Source organism: Leucoraja erinacea, chromosome 1, assembly GCF_028641065.1.
Source record: "Leucoraja erinacea ecotype New England chromosome 1, Leri_hhj_1, whole genome shotgun sequence".
In the NCBI taxonomy this organism is placed as follows: Eukaryota; Metazoa; Chordata; class Chondrichthyes; order Rajiformes; family Rajidae; genus Leucoraja; species Leucoraja erinaceus.
Window position 1 is genome coordinate 72,509,720 of NC_073377.1, and position 14,926 is coordinate 72,524,645.

At 39.9% G+C, this 14,926-nt stretch overlaps 1 protein-coding gene across 4 annotated transcripts in view; it reads right to left on the bottom strand.

Annotated features, from left to right (window-relative positions):
• Positions 1-14,926, bottom strand: part of LOC129698192 (putative methyltransferase NSUN7) — a 98,207-nt gene that overhangs the window by 24,739 nt on the left and 58,542 nt on the right. For all 4 annotated transcript variants that reach the window (XM_055637171.1, XM_055637157.1, XM_055637149.1 and 1 more), the window contains 2 exons: positions 12,778-12,879; positions 1,815-1,932 (listed from right to left, as the gene is read on the bottom strand). In XM_055637171.1, the coding sequence (XP_055493146.1) occupies positions 1,815-1,932; positions 12,778-12,879 (220 nt within the window). The remainder of the gene's footprint in view (positions 1-1,814; positions 1,933-12,777; positions 12,880-14,926) is intronic.

Sequence of the window (14,926 nt, forward strand, 5' to 3'; positions counted from 1 at the left end):
AGCGAGACCTGGGCGTCTTGGTACACCAGTCATTGAAGGTAGGCATGCAGGTGCAGCAGGCAGTAAAGAAAGCGAATGGTATGTTGGCTTTCATAGCAAAAGGATTTGAGTATAAGAGCAGGGAGGTTCTACTGCAGTTGTACAGGGTCTTGGTGAGACCACACCATTGCGTACAGTTTTGGTCTCCAAATCCGAGGAAGGACATTATTGCCATAGAGGGAGTGCAGAGAAGGTTCACCAGACTGATTCCTGGGATGTCAGGACTGTCTTATGAGGAAAGACTGGATAGACTTGGTTTATACTCTCTAGAATTTAGGAGATTGAGAGGGGATCTTATAGAAACTTACAAAATTCTTAAGGGGTTGGACAGGCTAGATGCAGGAAGATTGTTCCCGATGTTGGGGAAGTCTAGGACAAGGGGTCACAGCTTAAGGATAAGGGGGAAATCCTTTAAAACCGAGATGAGGAGAACTTTTTTCACACAGAGAGTGGTGAATCTCTGGAACTCTCTGCCACAGAGGGTAGTTGAGGCCAGTTAGATGTGGAGGGAGTTAGATGTGGCCCTTGTGGCCAAGGGGATCTGAGGGTATGGAGAGAAGGCAGGTCCGGGATACTGAGTTGGATGATCAGCCATGATCATATTGAATGGTGGTGCAGGCTCGAAGGGCCGAATGGCCTACTCCTGCACCTAATTTCTATGTTTCTATCAAGTTTCACACAGTGATAGTGCAACCCCCCCCCCCCCCCCTCCCATTGACTCCATCCGTACTTCATGCTGCCTCAGGAAAGCAGCCAACATAACTAAGGACTTCACACTCATTCTCTTTTCTCCCCACTCACATCAGACAGAAGCTACAAAAACTTGAAAGCAAAACCACCAGATTCAAGAACAGCTTTATCATAACTTTTACCAGACTCTTGAATGGACCTCTCATATGCTGGGGATGTTTTCCCGATCTTCCAATCCAATTTGCTGCAGCCCTGCACTGATTTTTAATTTGCACTTTTCTCTGTAACGATAATGCGATGTTCTTCTTTGCACTACCTAAAATACCTTTTTCTTTTTTTTTTCTTCTTTTTTTCTTTTTTGTATGGCTTTGTAAATATTTGATTAGTGTTTAAATGTAAATAATTTGGTGTACATATAGTGGCTGGTGTACATATGGTGTACATATAGCTGCTAAATTTGTATAAGACAATTACAAGCAGTTGAATAAGGGGTGGGAATTAATAAGCTTTGGCTTCTTCCTGCTCCCTTTCAGACACATATGATTTCATTTATTTATAGATATTGTTCATGACACTTTATAAATATTTTTGTTTTGTTTTTTGTATGCTGTTTCACACTTGCTTTTTATTCTTTTATTCTGTTCGAAATGAATAATAAAATAAATAAATAAATAAATAAATACATAAATACATACTCATCCATGGTATGATTGCGTTTCACTTTATTTTGGTACAGATGACAATTATAAACCAATATCAGTGTCTGATTGGCCATATGTCCACAAATATTAAGGCCCGTTTATATGTTAAGAAGCATGCGGTGGATAGACTTGCCTGAAAGCACTAGAATTGCAAAGGGACTCTTTTCAAATATTTCTCAGAATTGTTTGAAAATGTGCTAAATACCTTATGAAACAGAATGCCAAGAAAGTCTCTCAAATCTTAATAAACTATTGAGAAACTGTAAACGCCATGTGGAATCTAATAATCAAATTAAGACACTGAGAAACAGATTGTTTTGGTAACAGCATAATACTTGTGCTATTATTTATAAATATGCAAGTGGTATTTCAAGTTTAATGTACCTGTATGGTTGCACTTTGCTTCCTTCTAGTTTTCTACCCAATACTGGTTTCACTACTTCTTCATTTTCCTCAGGGTAAATTGAGCATGTAGAATACACAATGGCCTGGACCTTGGGAACTATTGAAAGATGCACATGTTTAGTTTCACAAAATAAAAACAGTCATTAGCCAAAATCATAACTAATTTTAACCTATGTTTTTTTTTTATGTCTTGCATGACAGTGTCAAGTCATTACATGTTTGTATATTGTAATTTATTCTAAGTTCATTGCAACGCCATCCATATTTCCTGTTAAAATGGAGAAAAGATAACCAACAGCCAAATCAAAAAGTCATCGTCATACGGCATGGAAACAGGACGCTCGGCCCAACTTGCGCACGCTGACCAATATGCCCCATCTACACTGGTCCCACATGCCTGTATTTGGCCCATATCCCTCTAAACTTATATACCGATCAAAATGTTTCTTAAATGTTGCGATAGTACTTGCTTCAACTACCTCCTCCGGCAGCTCATTCCATACACCCACAACTTTTTGTGTAAAAAAAGTTATCCCACAGGTTCCTATTAAATCTTTCCTCCCTCACCTTAAAGCTATGCCCTCTGGTTCTCGATTCCCTCTGGTTCTCTGGTTCAAGAGCCCCTGTGCATCTATCCAATCTATTCCTCTCATGATTTTGTACACCTCTATAAGATCACCCCTCATCCTCCTGCACTCCAAGGAATAAAGACTTATTCTACTCAACTTCTCCCTGTAGCTCTGGCTCTCGAGTTCTGGCAATATCCTCGTAAATCTTGTCTGCACCCTTTCTAGCTTGACAACATCTTTCTTATAACATGGTGACCAAAAACTGAACACAGTACTGTAAATGTGGCCTTCCCAGCATCTTATAACTACAACATGACCTCCCAACTTCTTTACTCAATACTCTGACTGATGAAGGCCAATGTGCCAAAAGACTTTATGACCAACCTATTTATCTGTGACACCACTTTCAAGAAACTATGTACCTGCACGGTGCAAGGGATAAGGGGGAAAAGCCGGAACGGGGTAATTCGAATTTCACTCTACCTTAATTAGTACATGTGACAATAAAGTGACCTTGAAACCTTGATTTTGAATGATCAGCCATGATCATATTGAATGGTGGTGCTGGCTCGAAGGGCCAAATGGCCTACTTCTACACCTATTTTCTATGTTACTATGCACTGCTAGATCCCTCGGCTCTACAACACTCCCTGGAGCCCCACCTTTGTTAAACCTCCCAAAATTCAACACCTCATATTTCTCTGTTTTTAATTCCATCAACCATTCCTCAGCCCACCCTACCAGCCGATCAAGATACTGCTGCAATTTGTGTCATCTGAGATTAGTTAATTATGCCATGTATGTTCTCATCCAAATCATTGATAGAGGTGACAAATGGCAATGGGCCCAACACTGAACCCTGAGGCACACCACTGGTCGCAGGCATCCAGCCTGAAAAACAACCTTCCAACATCACCGCTTCCTTCCATGAAGTCAATTTTCTATTCATTCAGTTATTCTCCCCATGCCTAATGTCTTACTCATCTGGTAAAAATATTCCCAAAGAAACCAATTATCTTTAAGACTATATTTAGAAACGATCAATTAAATTGATCAATGGCAAAGAATACATAGTCAAGATAGACACAAAATGCTGCCATAACTCAGCGGATCAGGCAGCAGTACTGGAGAAAAGGAATAGGTGATTTTTCGGGTTGAAGTCCTTCTTCAGACTGAGAACCAGGGGAAAGGTTAAGAAGTTAAGCTGCACTTGGTGCAATTTTGTCAAGTTGTCAATCTGTTTCCTGAATGCAAGAGCCATTGCTGTTGAATTCACATCCTTATGCCTTAAATTAATTATATGGAAGGTTACAGTATCTCTGTCCAAATAGCAATTATTTGCCAATATTTTTTACAACAGCTACATAAAGGAACATCAGTGAAAGATCCAAAAGTCACATGCAGGGCAAATGTAAATGTCACACATGAAACATCCAGAATTCAAAGGCATGGATAAAAGGTGAAATATAAAAGGTAGAATTGATGTAGTCAAGGCACAACCAATGACAAAATTTAGTGCTGTGACGATACTTATCAAGTAAAAGTAAAAGAATGTTTTCTTTTTGCTTGGGGTCCTTTGTGTTATTCATGCTTATAACAAGGATGTTAAATGCATGACATTAATGTTTCCTTTACAAAGCAAAAAACTAATTTCTGTTTTCTTCCTGCAGACAATACAAACGGCAATAACTGTTGTCCATCAAGAACTGAAACAAAATAAAATGGAACAGCTTACACATACAAAACACAAGCATAGAATCTGATTCCAAACACCATGATTAACGACCTAGAGTCTGCAGTTTGACGCTTATATTACCTCCTCTGTGTGCCTTATCAGAAATTCCAGTCACAAAATATGGGCACATTCAAAATGGTGTACAATTAAAAAAATTACAATGCCTTAAAAGTATTCATTATAACAGCTATAAGAAATTAACTAAATAAATGTTTTGGGTACTTGGACAAATTCAGTTTTTAATATTAGTGTAGTAATCCAATTTTTCTCAAACAGGTATAAAGCAAAATATTTAAATTCTTGGTCAAAAAGAGAAAAAATAATGAATGCTCAGAAAAATTGTTACTTTCTATTACAATATCAAACTAATATATAAAAATTAAAATGTGCCAAAGTAACTTTTAATGTTTAATTTCTAATTAATATTAAAAAAAAACAACATTAATAGATTTGTTTTTAAATTGTTAATATAGCAAGTAATCTGTATCCAGATCCACTATCAAAATATGTACCGGTAATCTATTAGTTTAGTTTAGAGATACAGCGCGGAAATAAACCCTGCAATTTGTGTCGTCTGAGATTAGCCCCACCAAGTCAGCGATCCTCGTTCACTAGCACTATCCTACATACCAAGGACAATTTACAATTTTTTTTAACAAAGCCAATTATCTTTGGTGATTGGGAGGAAACCAGAGCACCCGGGTAAAATCCACGCAGTCACAGGAGAATGTACAAACTTCATACAGACAGCATCCATAGTCAGGATCGAACCCGGGCCTCTACCACTGCGCCACCGCACCGCACCCTATTGATCACTGTAAAGGGCCAGCAACTGAAGGCTTGTCAGTTTAAATCCCTAAACTGTGAAATTAAATACAAATAATATGATGATATGACCTGGTTCTGCATTGGATTTTTTAAAGTTCACAAATTTCCTTTGTGCAAGACATCCACTGTTATTCAAATACAGTTAATTAAGAACAGAATGAATATAGATATAGAAGTAAAGGTTACACAAAAAAGCTGGAGAAACTCAGCGGGTGCAGCAGCATCTATGGAGCGAAGGAAATAGGCAACGTTTCGGGCCGAAACCCTTCTTCAGACTGCTAAAAGTAAAAGTAGGCCATTTGACCCTTTGAGTGTGCTTTGCCATTCAAGATTATGGCTGACCTTCTGCCTGAAGCCCCTTCCCTGCCCTATCAGATCCCTTAATTATCCAAAAATCTATCAATCTCAGTCTTGAATGACCTTAGTGACTGAGCCTCCACAACATTCCAATGTAGAGAATTCCAAACATTCACGGCCCACTGCATAGAAATCTGTTTCTTTGTCTCGGTCCTAATTGTTTTACCCCATACTCTGATATTGTGACTGCTGGTTCTTGAATCCCCAGCCATGGGAAACATCTTTACTGCATCCAACATGTTGACCCTTGTAAGAAACTTTCAAATTTCAATGAGCTCCCCTTTGATTCTTGTGAACCCAAGAGAATGCAGATCTAGTTTACTTGCTCTCCAAGCAATTTGAATTTAATCTAGTTCAAAACTATCCACAATACTCCACGGTGCTGTTTTACCAAGACTCCATATAATTGCAGTAAAACAATTCTACTTCAGCATTTAAATCTTCTGGAACTGAAAACCAACATTACATTTGCCTTCCGAATAGCTTGGTGCAATTTTGTTTTGCTGTCAGTGATGTATGTGCAAGAACAACCAGGTTCCATTGAACATCAAAGTTACCCAATTTGCCACCATGTTTAAAAACATTGTATTTCTATATTGAGCACAAGTGGACACATCACATTTTTCCACATAATATTGCCACACTATCCCCACAAACCTTCATTGCATCCTTTTCTATAATCATAATGCAATGCTAGCATTTATTTCAAGAGGGCTTGTATACAAAAACAAGGGTGTAATGCTGAGGCTCTATAAGGCAATGGTCAGGCCGCATTTGGAATATTGTGAGCAATCTTGGGCACCATATCTTAGGAAGGATGTGCTGGCTATGGAGAGGGTCCAGAGGAGGTTTACAAGAATGATCCCAGGAATGAGTAGGTTAACATATGATAAGCATTTTACAGCCCTGGGCCTGTACTCGCTGGAGTTTAGAAGAATGAGGGTGGATGTACAGAATAGTGAAAGGCTTGGATAGAGTGGATGTGGAGAGGATGTTTGCACTAGTAGGAGAGTCCAGAACTAGAGCCTCAGAATTAAGCGACATTCTTTTAGGAAGGAGATGAGGAGGAATTTCTTTAGTCAGGGGGTGGTGAAACTGTGGAATTCTTCGCCACAAAAGGCCGTGGAGGCCAAGTCAGCGGATACATTTATAACCATATAACCATATAACAATTACAGCACGGAAACAGGCCATCTCGGCCCTACAAGTCCGTGCCGAACAATTTTTTTTTCCCCTTAGTCCCACCTGCCTGCACTCATACCATAACCCTCCATTCCCTTCTCATCCATATGCCTATCCAATTTATTTTTAAATGATACCAATGAACCTGCCTCCACCACTTCCACTGGAAGCTCATTCCACACCGCTAACACTCTCTGAGTAAAGAGGTTCCCCCTCATATTACCCCTAAACTTCTGTCCCTTAATTCTGAAGTCATGTCCTCTTGTTTGAATCCTCCCTATTCTCAAAGGGAAAAGCTTGTCCACATCAACTCTGTCTATCCCTCTCATCATTTTAAAGACCTCTATCAAGACCTAACTTATTCAACCTATCTCTGTAACTTAGTTGTTGAAACCCAGGCAACATTCTAGTAAATCTCCTCTGTACTCTCTCTATTTTGTTGACATCCTTCCTATAATTGGGCGACCAAAATTGTACACCATACTCCAGATTTGGTCTCACCAATGCCTTGTACAATTTTAACATTACATCGCAGCTTCTATACTCAATGCTCTGATTTATAAAGGCTAGCATACCAAAAGCTTTCTTTACCACCCTATCTATATGAGATTCCACCTTCAAGGAACTATGCACGGTTATACCCAGATCCCTCTGTTCAACTGTATTCTTCAATTCCCTACCATTTACCATGTACGTCCTATTTTGATTTGTCCTGCCAAGGTGTAGCACCTCACATTTATCAGCATTAAACTCCATCTGCCATCTTTCAGCCCATTTTTCCAAATGGCCTAAATCACTCTGTAGATTTTGGAAATCCTCTTCATTATCCACAACACCCCCTATCTTGGTGTCATCTGCATACTTACTAATCCAATTAACCACAACTTCATCCAGATCATTGATGTACATGACAAACAACAAAGGACCCAACACCGATCCCTGAGGCACCCCACTAGTCACCTGCCTCCAACCCGATAAACAGCCATCCACCATTACCCTCTGGCTTCTCCCATTCAGCCACTGTTGAATCCATCTTGTTATTCCTGCATCTATACCCAACAGTTGAACCTTCTTAACCAACCTTCCATGAGGAACCTTGTCAAAGGCCTTACTGAAGTCCATATAGACAACATCCACTGCCTTACCCTCGTCAATTTCCCTAGTAACCTCTTCAAAAAATTCAAGAAGATTAGTCAAACATGACCTTCCAGGCACAAATCCATGTTGACTGTTCCTAATCAGACCCTGTTTATCTAGATGCTTATATATATTATCTCTAAGTATCTTTTCCATTAATTTGCCCACCACTGAAGTCAAACTAACAGGTCTATAATTGCTAGGTTTACTCTTAGAACCCTTTTTAAACAATGGAACAACATGCGCAGTACGCCAATCCTCGGGGACTATTCCCGTTTCTAATGACATTTGAAATATTTCTGTCATAGCCCCGGCTATTTCTACACTAACTTCCCTCGATGTCCTAGGGAATATCCTGTCAAGACCTGGAGACTTATCCACTTTTATATTTTTCAAAAGTGTCAGTACTTCTTTTACTTTGAACCTCATAGTATCCATAGCTACTCTACTAGTTTCCCTTACCTCACATAATTCAATATCCTTCTCCTTGGTGAATACCGAAGAAAAAAAATTATTCAATATCTCCCCCATCTCTTTTGGCTCTGCAGATAACTGTCCACTCTGTCTCTCCAATGGACCAATTTTATCCCTCGTTATCCTTTTGCTATTAATATAGCTGTAGAAACCCTTTGGATTTACTTTCACCTTACTTGCCAAAGCAACCTCATATCTTCTTTTAGCTTTTCTAATTTCTTTCTTAAGATTCTTTTTACATTCCTTATACTCCTCAAGCACCTCATTTACTTCATGCTGCCTATAATTATTGTAGATCTCCCTCTTTTTCCGAACAAGATGTCCAATTTCCCTTGAAAACCAGGGCTCTTTCCAATTTTTACTGTTTCCTTTCAACCGAACAGGAACATAAAGATTCTGTACTCTTAAAATTTCCCCTTTAAATGTCCTCCATTTCTCTTCTACATCTTTCCCATAAAACAAAATGTCCCATTTCACTCCTTTTAAATCATCTCGCATCTCATCAAAGTTAGCCTTTCTCCAATCAAAAATCTCAACCCTAGGTCCAGTTCTGACCCTCTCCATAATTATATTGAAACTAATGGTATTGTGAGGCATTGGTATTGGTATTGTGTATTGGTATTGTTAATGGTATTGTGAGGTATTTAAGGCAGAGATAGGAAGATTCTTGATTAGTACAGGTGTCACAGGTTATGGGGCGAAGACAGGAGAATGTGGTTAAGAGAGATAGATCAGCCATGATCAGACCTGATGACCCAACGGCCTAATTCTGCTCCTGTCACATAATTTTATGATAATCCCACCTAGTTTTGCATTCCAGGCAAATTATTGACACAGATTACAAGCAACTGGGACCAATCTTCATGAGATTTAATTGGAGATAATTTCTTCTGTCAGCCACAGATGGGCCACTAACATTGGCAGCACGTTCCAGGTACTCACCACCCTCTGTAAAATATTTGCCCCACACATTTCCTTTAAACTTTGTCTCTCTCACCTGCCCTCTAGTATTTGATGTTTCCATCTTGGGAAAAAAGTTCTGACCGTCTACGCTATAGGTTTATGCATCTCATATTTTAATAGTCTTCTATTAAGTCTCTCTGAAACCTCCAGTGTTCCAGAGAAAATAATCCAAGTCTGTCCAATCACTCCATGTAGCTAATACCCCCAAAATTCATGGATAATTTTTGGTAAGCCTCCACATCCTTCCTGTAATGGAGCAACTAGAACTGTGTGCAATACTCAAAATGCAGCCTAACCAAAGTCCTGTAAAGCTGCATCATGACTTCCTGACCCTTATACTGAATGCCCCGACCTATGAAAGCAAGTATACCATATGCCTTCTTTACCGCTCTATCTACTTGTATTGCCACTTCCAGGGAGTTATGGACTTGGACTCCAAGATCCCTCTGTAAATCAATGTTCTTAAGGGACATACCATTAATTGGATATTTTCCCCTAATATTTGACCTCCAATGGTGCAACACTTGCTCGAATTAAATTCTACCTATCATTTCTCCACCCATTTCTGCAGCTGACCAATATCCTTCTGTACACCTTGACAGCCTTTTTCACAGTCCACAACCCCAGCAATCTTGATGTAATCTGCAAACTTACTAACTAACCCATTTACATCCAAGTCATATATATATATATCACAAACATAAAGGTCCCTGCAGAACATCACTGTTCACAAGCCCCCAGCATGAATATTGCCCTTCCACACAACCACCTGTCTTTTATCAATGAGCCAGTTCTGAATTTATACGACTAAATAACTTTAAATGCCGTGCATGTTAATCTTCTGGATCTGTCTATCATGGGGACTTTATAAAATGCTTAATTAAAATCCATGTAAAACCATCCACTGCCCTACATTCATCAATCACCTTCGTCACCTCCTAATAAAATTTAATTTAGTTAGTAAGACACAACCTGACATGCACAAAACCATGCTGATTGTCACCAATTAATCCATTTGCTTCCAAGTGGGATAAATCCTATCCCCAAAAAATCCTCTCCAATTCCTTCCTTACCACTGACTATAAGTCCCTGAATTTTCTCTACATCGCTTCTTAAATAAAGGAACCACATTAGCCAATCTCCAATCCTCTGGGTTCTTTCTGTGGCCATAGAAGAGGCAAAGGTCTTCGCTAAGGCTCCTGCAATGTCCTTTCTTGCCTCTCTCAATAACCTGGGATACATCCCATCAGGTTCTGGAAATGTATCCACCTTAATGTTCTTCATGAGCCCTAATATCTTGTCCATCTTAATCTCAAACTGCTCTTGCATTTCAGTAATCTCCACATTGATGTCACAGCCCTTAACTAATGGGTCGCCTATCACAATGGCTGTGTCCGACATTTCCCTTCCCAGCTTTACGTCAGAGCCAAATCTGAAACTGCAGATCGAACTGCTGCAGCTCTTCCCTGATCGGTGCTCCCCCACAACAGTATCCAAAGGAGCATGGAGGGGAATGGCCCCGGGGGATTCCTGCATTCTCTGCCTACTCCTTTTCCTGGTGGACACCCATACTCCTTTTCCTGATGGTCACCCACACACCCATGCCTGTACCTTAGGCACTGTGACTCCTATCTATGACACTCACACGCCTAGATAATCCTGAGATCCTACTACAGCTCCAGTTCCCTAAGGCAGTCTGTAAGGAGCTGCAGCTGAATGCACTTACTGCAGGTATAGTCCTCAGGCAAACTGGAAATCCCCTGACTTTCTATGCTACCTGCCATCTCACAGATACGAAAGAATCCAGTAAGAATTACACGGAAAAACAGACTATGCGGAAAAACAGACCATTATCCTTTTCTCAGCTCTCTACCCGAAACTTCAAGTCAAAGCCTCAGTGTGCGAATTTGCAAATTTGTAGCTGGAGGAATAGGCACGGGTGAACCAGCATGTGCACTATGATGCCCCTTGATGAATTGCCATTCGTTCTTGAACAAAATGATAGCACACGGAATTGGGATTGAGGATGCGGATTGAGGATTAATTAATGGACAGAATACAATATAAATGCACAAATTATTTCCATGATGGGAAGTTGTGATGATGCCATGGCACAACTTATTTTGTGCTTTGAATGAGGAGACAAGTTTTCTGATGATAAAAAGTTGGGTTATTGGGGGTTATGATGCAGATGCAGAGAGACTTTGTTAAAATGGATAGGCTGTGAATAATTGTGAAAATAAACAAAGGGACATAATAACTGGAATATAATGTGGAAAAATACAAGTTGATCCAGAAAAAAAAAATAGAAAGCCTCATTATTTTTGTGCAAATGATGAGTGCTTGGAAAACAATGGTATTCAGGGAGATGTGGGTGCTCTTGTACACTGATCACCCAGTTAACCTGCAGGTAGAGCCAACAATTGGGGTGGTCAAATAGGTTACCTTCATTGCAACCAAGTTTGAGACCCTCATGGAGATTATCAGATTTACTGTAAGTGTGTGCAGATCTAGTCTCCCTACCCAAGCAAATATATACTTGCAGAAGATGGGTGCAACAACTTCAAGATTCAATACTGCCATTCAGAGTGGGATTGTTAATGAGGGAAGATTATGCAACTGAGCCGATATTCACAAGTATAGAAAAATTAGGGCATCTCTATAAACTGCTAAGAACATTACATATCCAGGGACAATGCTTCCACTGACAGAGATATAAAACTGGGGACTGCAGTCTCAGACCACCAGGTTGGTCATTCAGCACTGAGATGAGGTGCAATTTCTTCCCTTAGAAGGTATTGAATCTTTGCAATGCTCCACCGAATAGTGGTATAGAAGCTCAGTTGCCAAGTATAGTCAAGACATTTATAGTCCAGTGGACATTTGGATATTAAATCAACCACGATCTAGTTGTACAGTGAACGTCAACCTGGCACAATGGGTTTTTATTTGATTTCATAATTTAGTTTAAATGTTTAGATTGGTTTAAAGCATCTGCATTAACATTTTAAAAAGTAACTATTTTTGAAATCTGGTTTTATAATGTTGTTAGTAATGGGTTTCAGCAACTAAGTTACAGAGAAAGGTTGAACAAGTTAGGGTTTTATTCTTTGGAGCGCAGAAGGTTAAGGGGGGACTTGATAGAGGTGTTTAAAATGATGAGAGGGATAGACAGAGTTGACGTGGATAAGCTTTTCCCACTGAGAGTAGGGAAGATTCAAACAAGGGGACATGACTTGAGAATTAAGGGACTGAAGTTTAGGGGTAACATGAGGGGGAACTTCTTTACTCAGAGAGTGGTAGCTGTGTGGAATGAGCTTCCAGTGAAGGTGGTGGAGGCAGGTTCGTTTTTATAATTTAAAAATAAATTGGATAGTTATATGGACGGGAAAGGAATGGAGGGTTATGGTCTGAGCGCAGGTATATGGGACTAGGGGAGAATACGTGTTCGGCACGGACTAGAAGGGTCGAGATGGCCTGTTTCCGTGCTGTAATTGTTATATGGTTATAGTCCTAAGTGATTCTCAGTGTTTGTCAAAGTCAAACTCACAATTCAGCATAAGATGTCACCTAGGCCCTGCTAGAAGATAATGGTCCAGAGCAGAGGCCACCAGTGAAATATGCCCCATGATAAACAAATATTACTCCCAGAAGGACTAATACTAATTTCACTTTCTATATGCTTTTTTCAACTTACATCTAACAGCATGCATCAGTTCCGCAGCTTGTTTTTGAGACAGTGATTTGAGTTTCTGTTCAGATACTTTTCCCTGAGAAAGTTCTTGTAGTAGAGTTGTATCTAGAAAAAAAAAGGACATGGAAGATGCTTTAATAAAACTTTGTAAAACTGGTAATAAACATGAAAAAAAGACTAAATTCTGTTCTCTCTGCCTGTCTTTGCAACATTGGCAAGACTTAAGGTGTGCAATGACATATTGGAGTCCAAGTTCAAAGCTTACTGAAGGTGGCAGCACAAGTAGATAGGGTAGTAAATAAGTACTTGCCTTCATTGCTAGGGGCATGGAACATAAGAGTCAGGAAGTCACGATGCAGCCCTGTAGGACTTTGGTTAAGCCACATCTGGAGTAATGCATGCAGTTCTGGTCACCCCATTACAGGAAAAAGTTAGGAGGCTTTGGAGAAGCTGCAGAGGAGGTTTACCAGAATGCTGCCTGGATTAGATGGTTCAGATACAAGGAGAGGCTGGATAGACTTGGATTGTTTCCTCTGGAACATCGGAGGGACTTGATGGAAGTATAAAATTATGAGAGGCGTAGATTGGGTAGATAGACTTTTTACCCCAGGATACAAATGTCCAATACTACAGTGCATAGCTATGGAGGCAATTTTAAGAGAGATGTGCAGAGCAAGTTTTTTTTTTACACGTTGAGTGGTGCGGGCCTGGAACGCACTGCCAAGGGTGCTGGTGGAGGCAGAAATGATAGTGGCATTCAACAGCCTTTTAGATAGGCACATGGAAGTGCAGGGAATAGAGGGATAGGGATCATGTGCATGCAGATGAGATCAGTTTAACTTGGCATCGTGGTCGGCACAAACATTTTGGGCCAAAAGGCACATTCCTGTGCTGTACTGTTCTATGTCTCTTGTTTAGATGTCTTGTAACTACAATCTGAAACAAGTCTAGAAAGCAGTCATTGTGCCTACATTCTAAAATATCTGCCAGCAACATCAAAACCACTAATCCCTCCGTGGTCATGTTGCCACTAAACAAATCCAGATCCTCAATGGTAAAGCCTGCATGGCTGCTAAACCTCATGTAATATAATGGCATCACATGACAGTCCAGAAGCCTGTCCACAGAATGACCAAGAAAACCTTTGGCCCAGGTTTTGCTAGTGGTCAAAGGCTTTGATTACTTCCAAATGTTCTACCTGTAATTTTAACTCAAATTTTAAAACACTGAGGCCTGCAATAAAATTAGGCACCGTAAGGCAAGTCTGTTTTGGATTAAAAAAGACAATTCAAATATGCCACAGAAGTGAAAGAATTGTTCCAGATCTAATGGATCGATTGTTGCAATTACTCAACATTAACAAAATTGTAATGAGGTGGTTCTATCAAGACAATCTGTGAGGGCATTTTTCTGCATCCTATGATTCACGCTTTTTTTCATTTTCTCTCCAGTCCAATAGATTGCCTTTGTAACTGGAGGTAGATTTTAAACCATCACTGTGGGCAATTCTTCAAGCCCATTCAATAGCATTGTCACCTATTTTTTTCAAAATATTTTTGTTGTCTAGTAGTTCTAGTTGACTGTGTAAGAAGTATAATAAAGGACAAAATACTTTTGCACAAAGAAGCAATTGAGTTGTCGGCACCAGTCATCAGATTCATCTACATACTGGTCACTATCACCAGGTACTTTCTTCCTGATTTCAAGGGACGCTATGCCAAATGGTGCATACAGTCAGGGAACAGGATGGCTTCAAGACCAGCTGCTACGTTTCGGTAAGTACCATTAAGATTATTCCAATTTGTTTTTTATGACCTAGGCACCCTTAACTGGTGAAGTATACTCAGCTGCAGAGTGCTAATGCAGCAGTGGGAAAAGGGGGGTTGTGTTCCCTGCTTAGAAATTACAACCCTGCATAGAATGGCATTCAGTATTTCCATTATCCTCTGTTTTGAGCACACAGCCTGCACTGACCTCATGTCCCCGATTCCCTTGACTTCAACATGTCAGTTTCCTACTGGAGTATGCTCAATGACTGAACTTCCACAATCAATAGCCAATTAAGGACAAAAGGACAAAGGACATAAATTGTCATGTACACCAATTGATGTAGTGAAATTTGAGTTGCCATTCGAGTAAAATGCATGTCAGA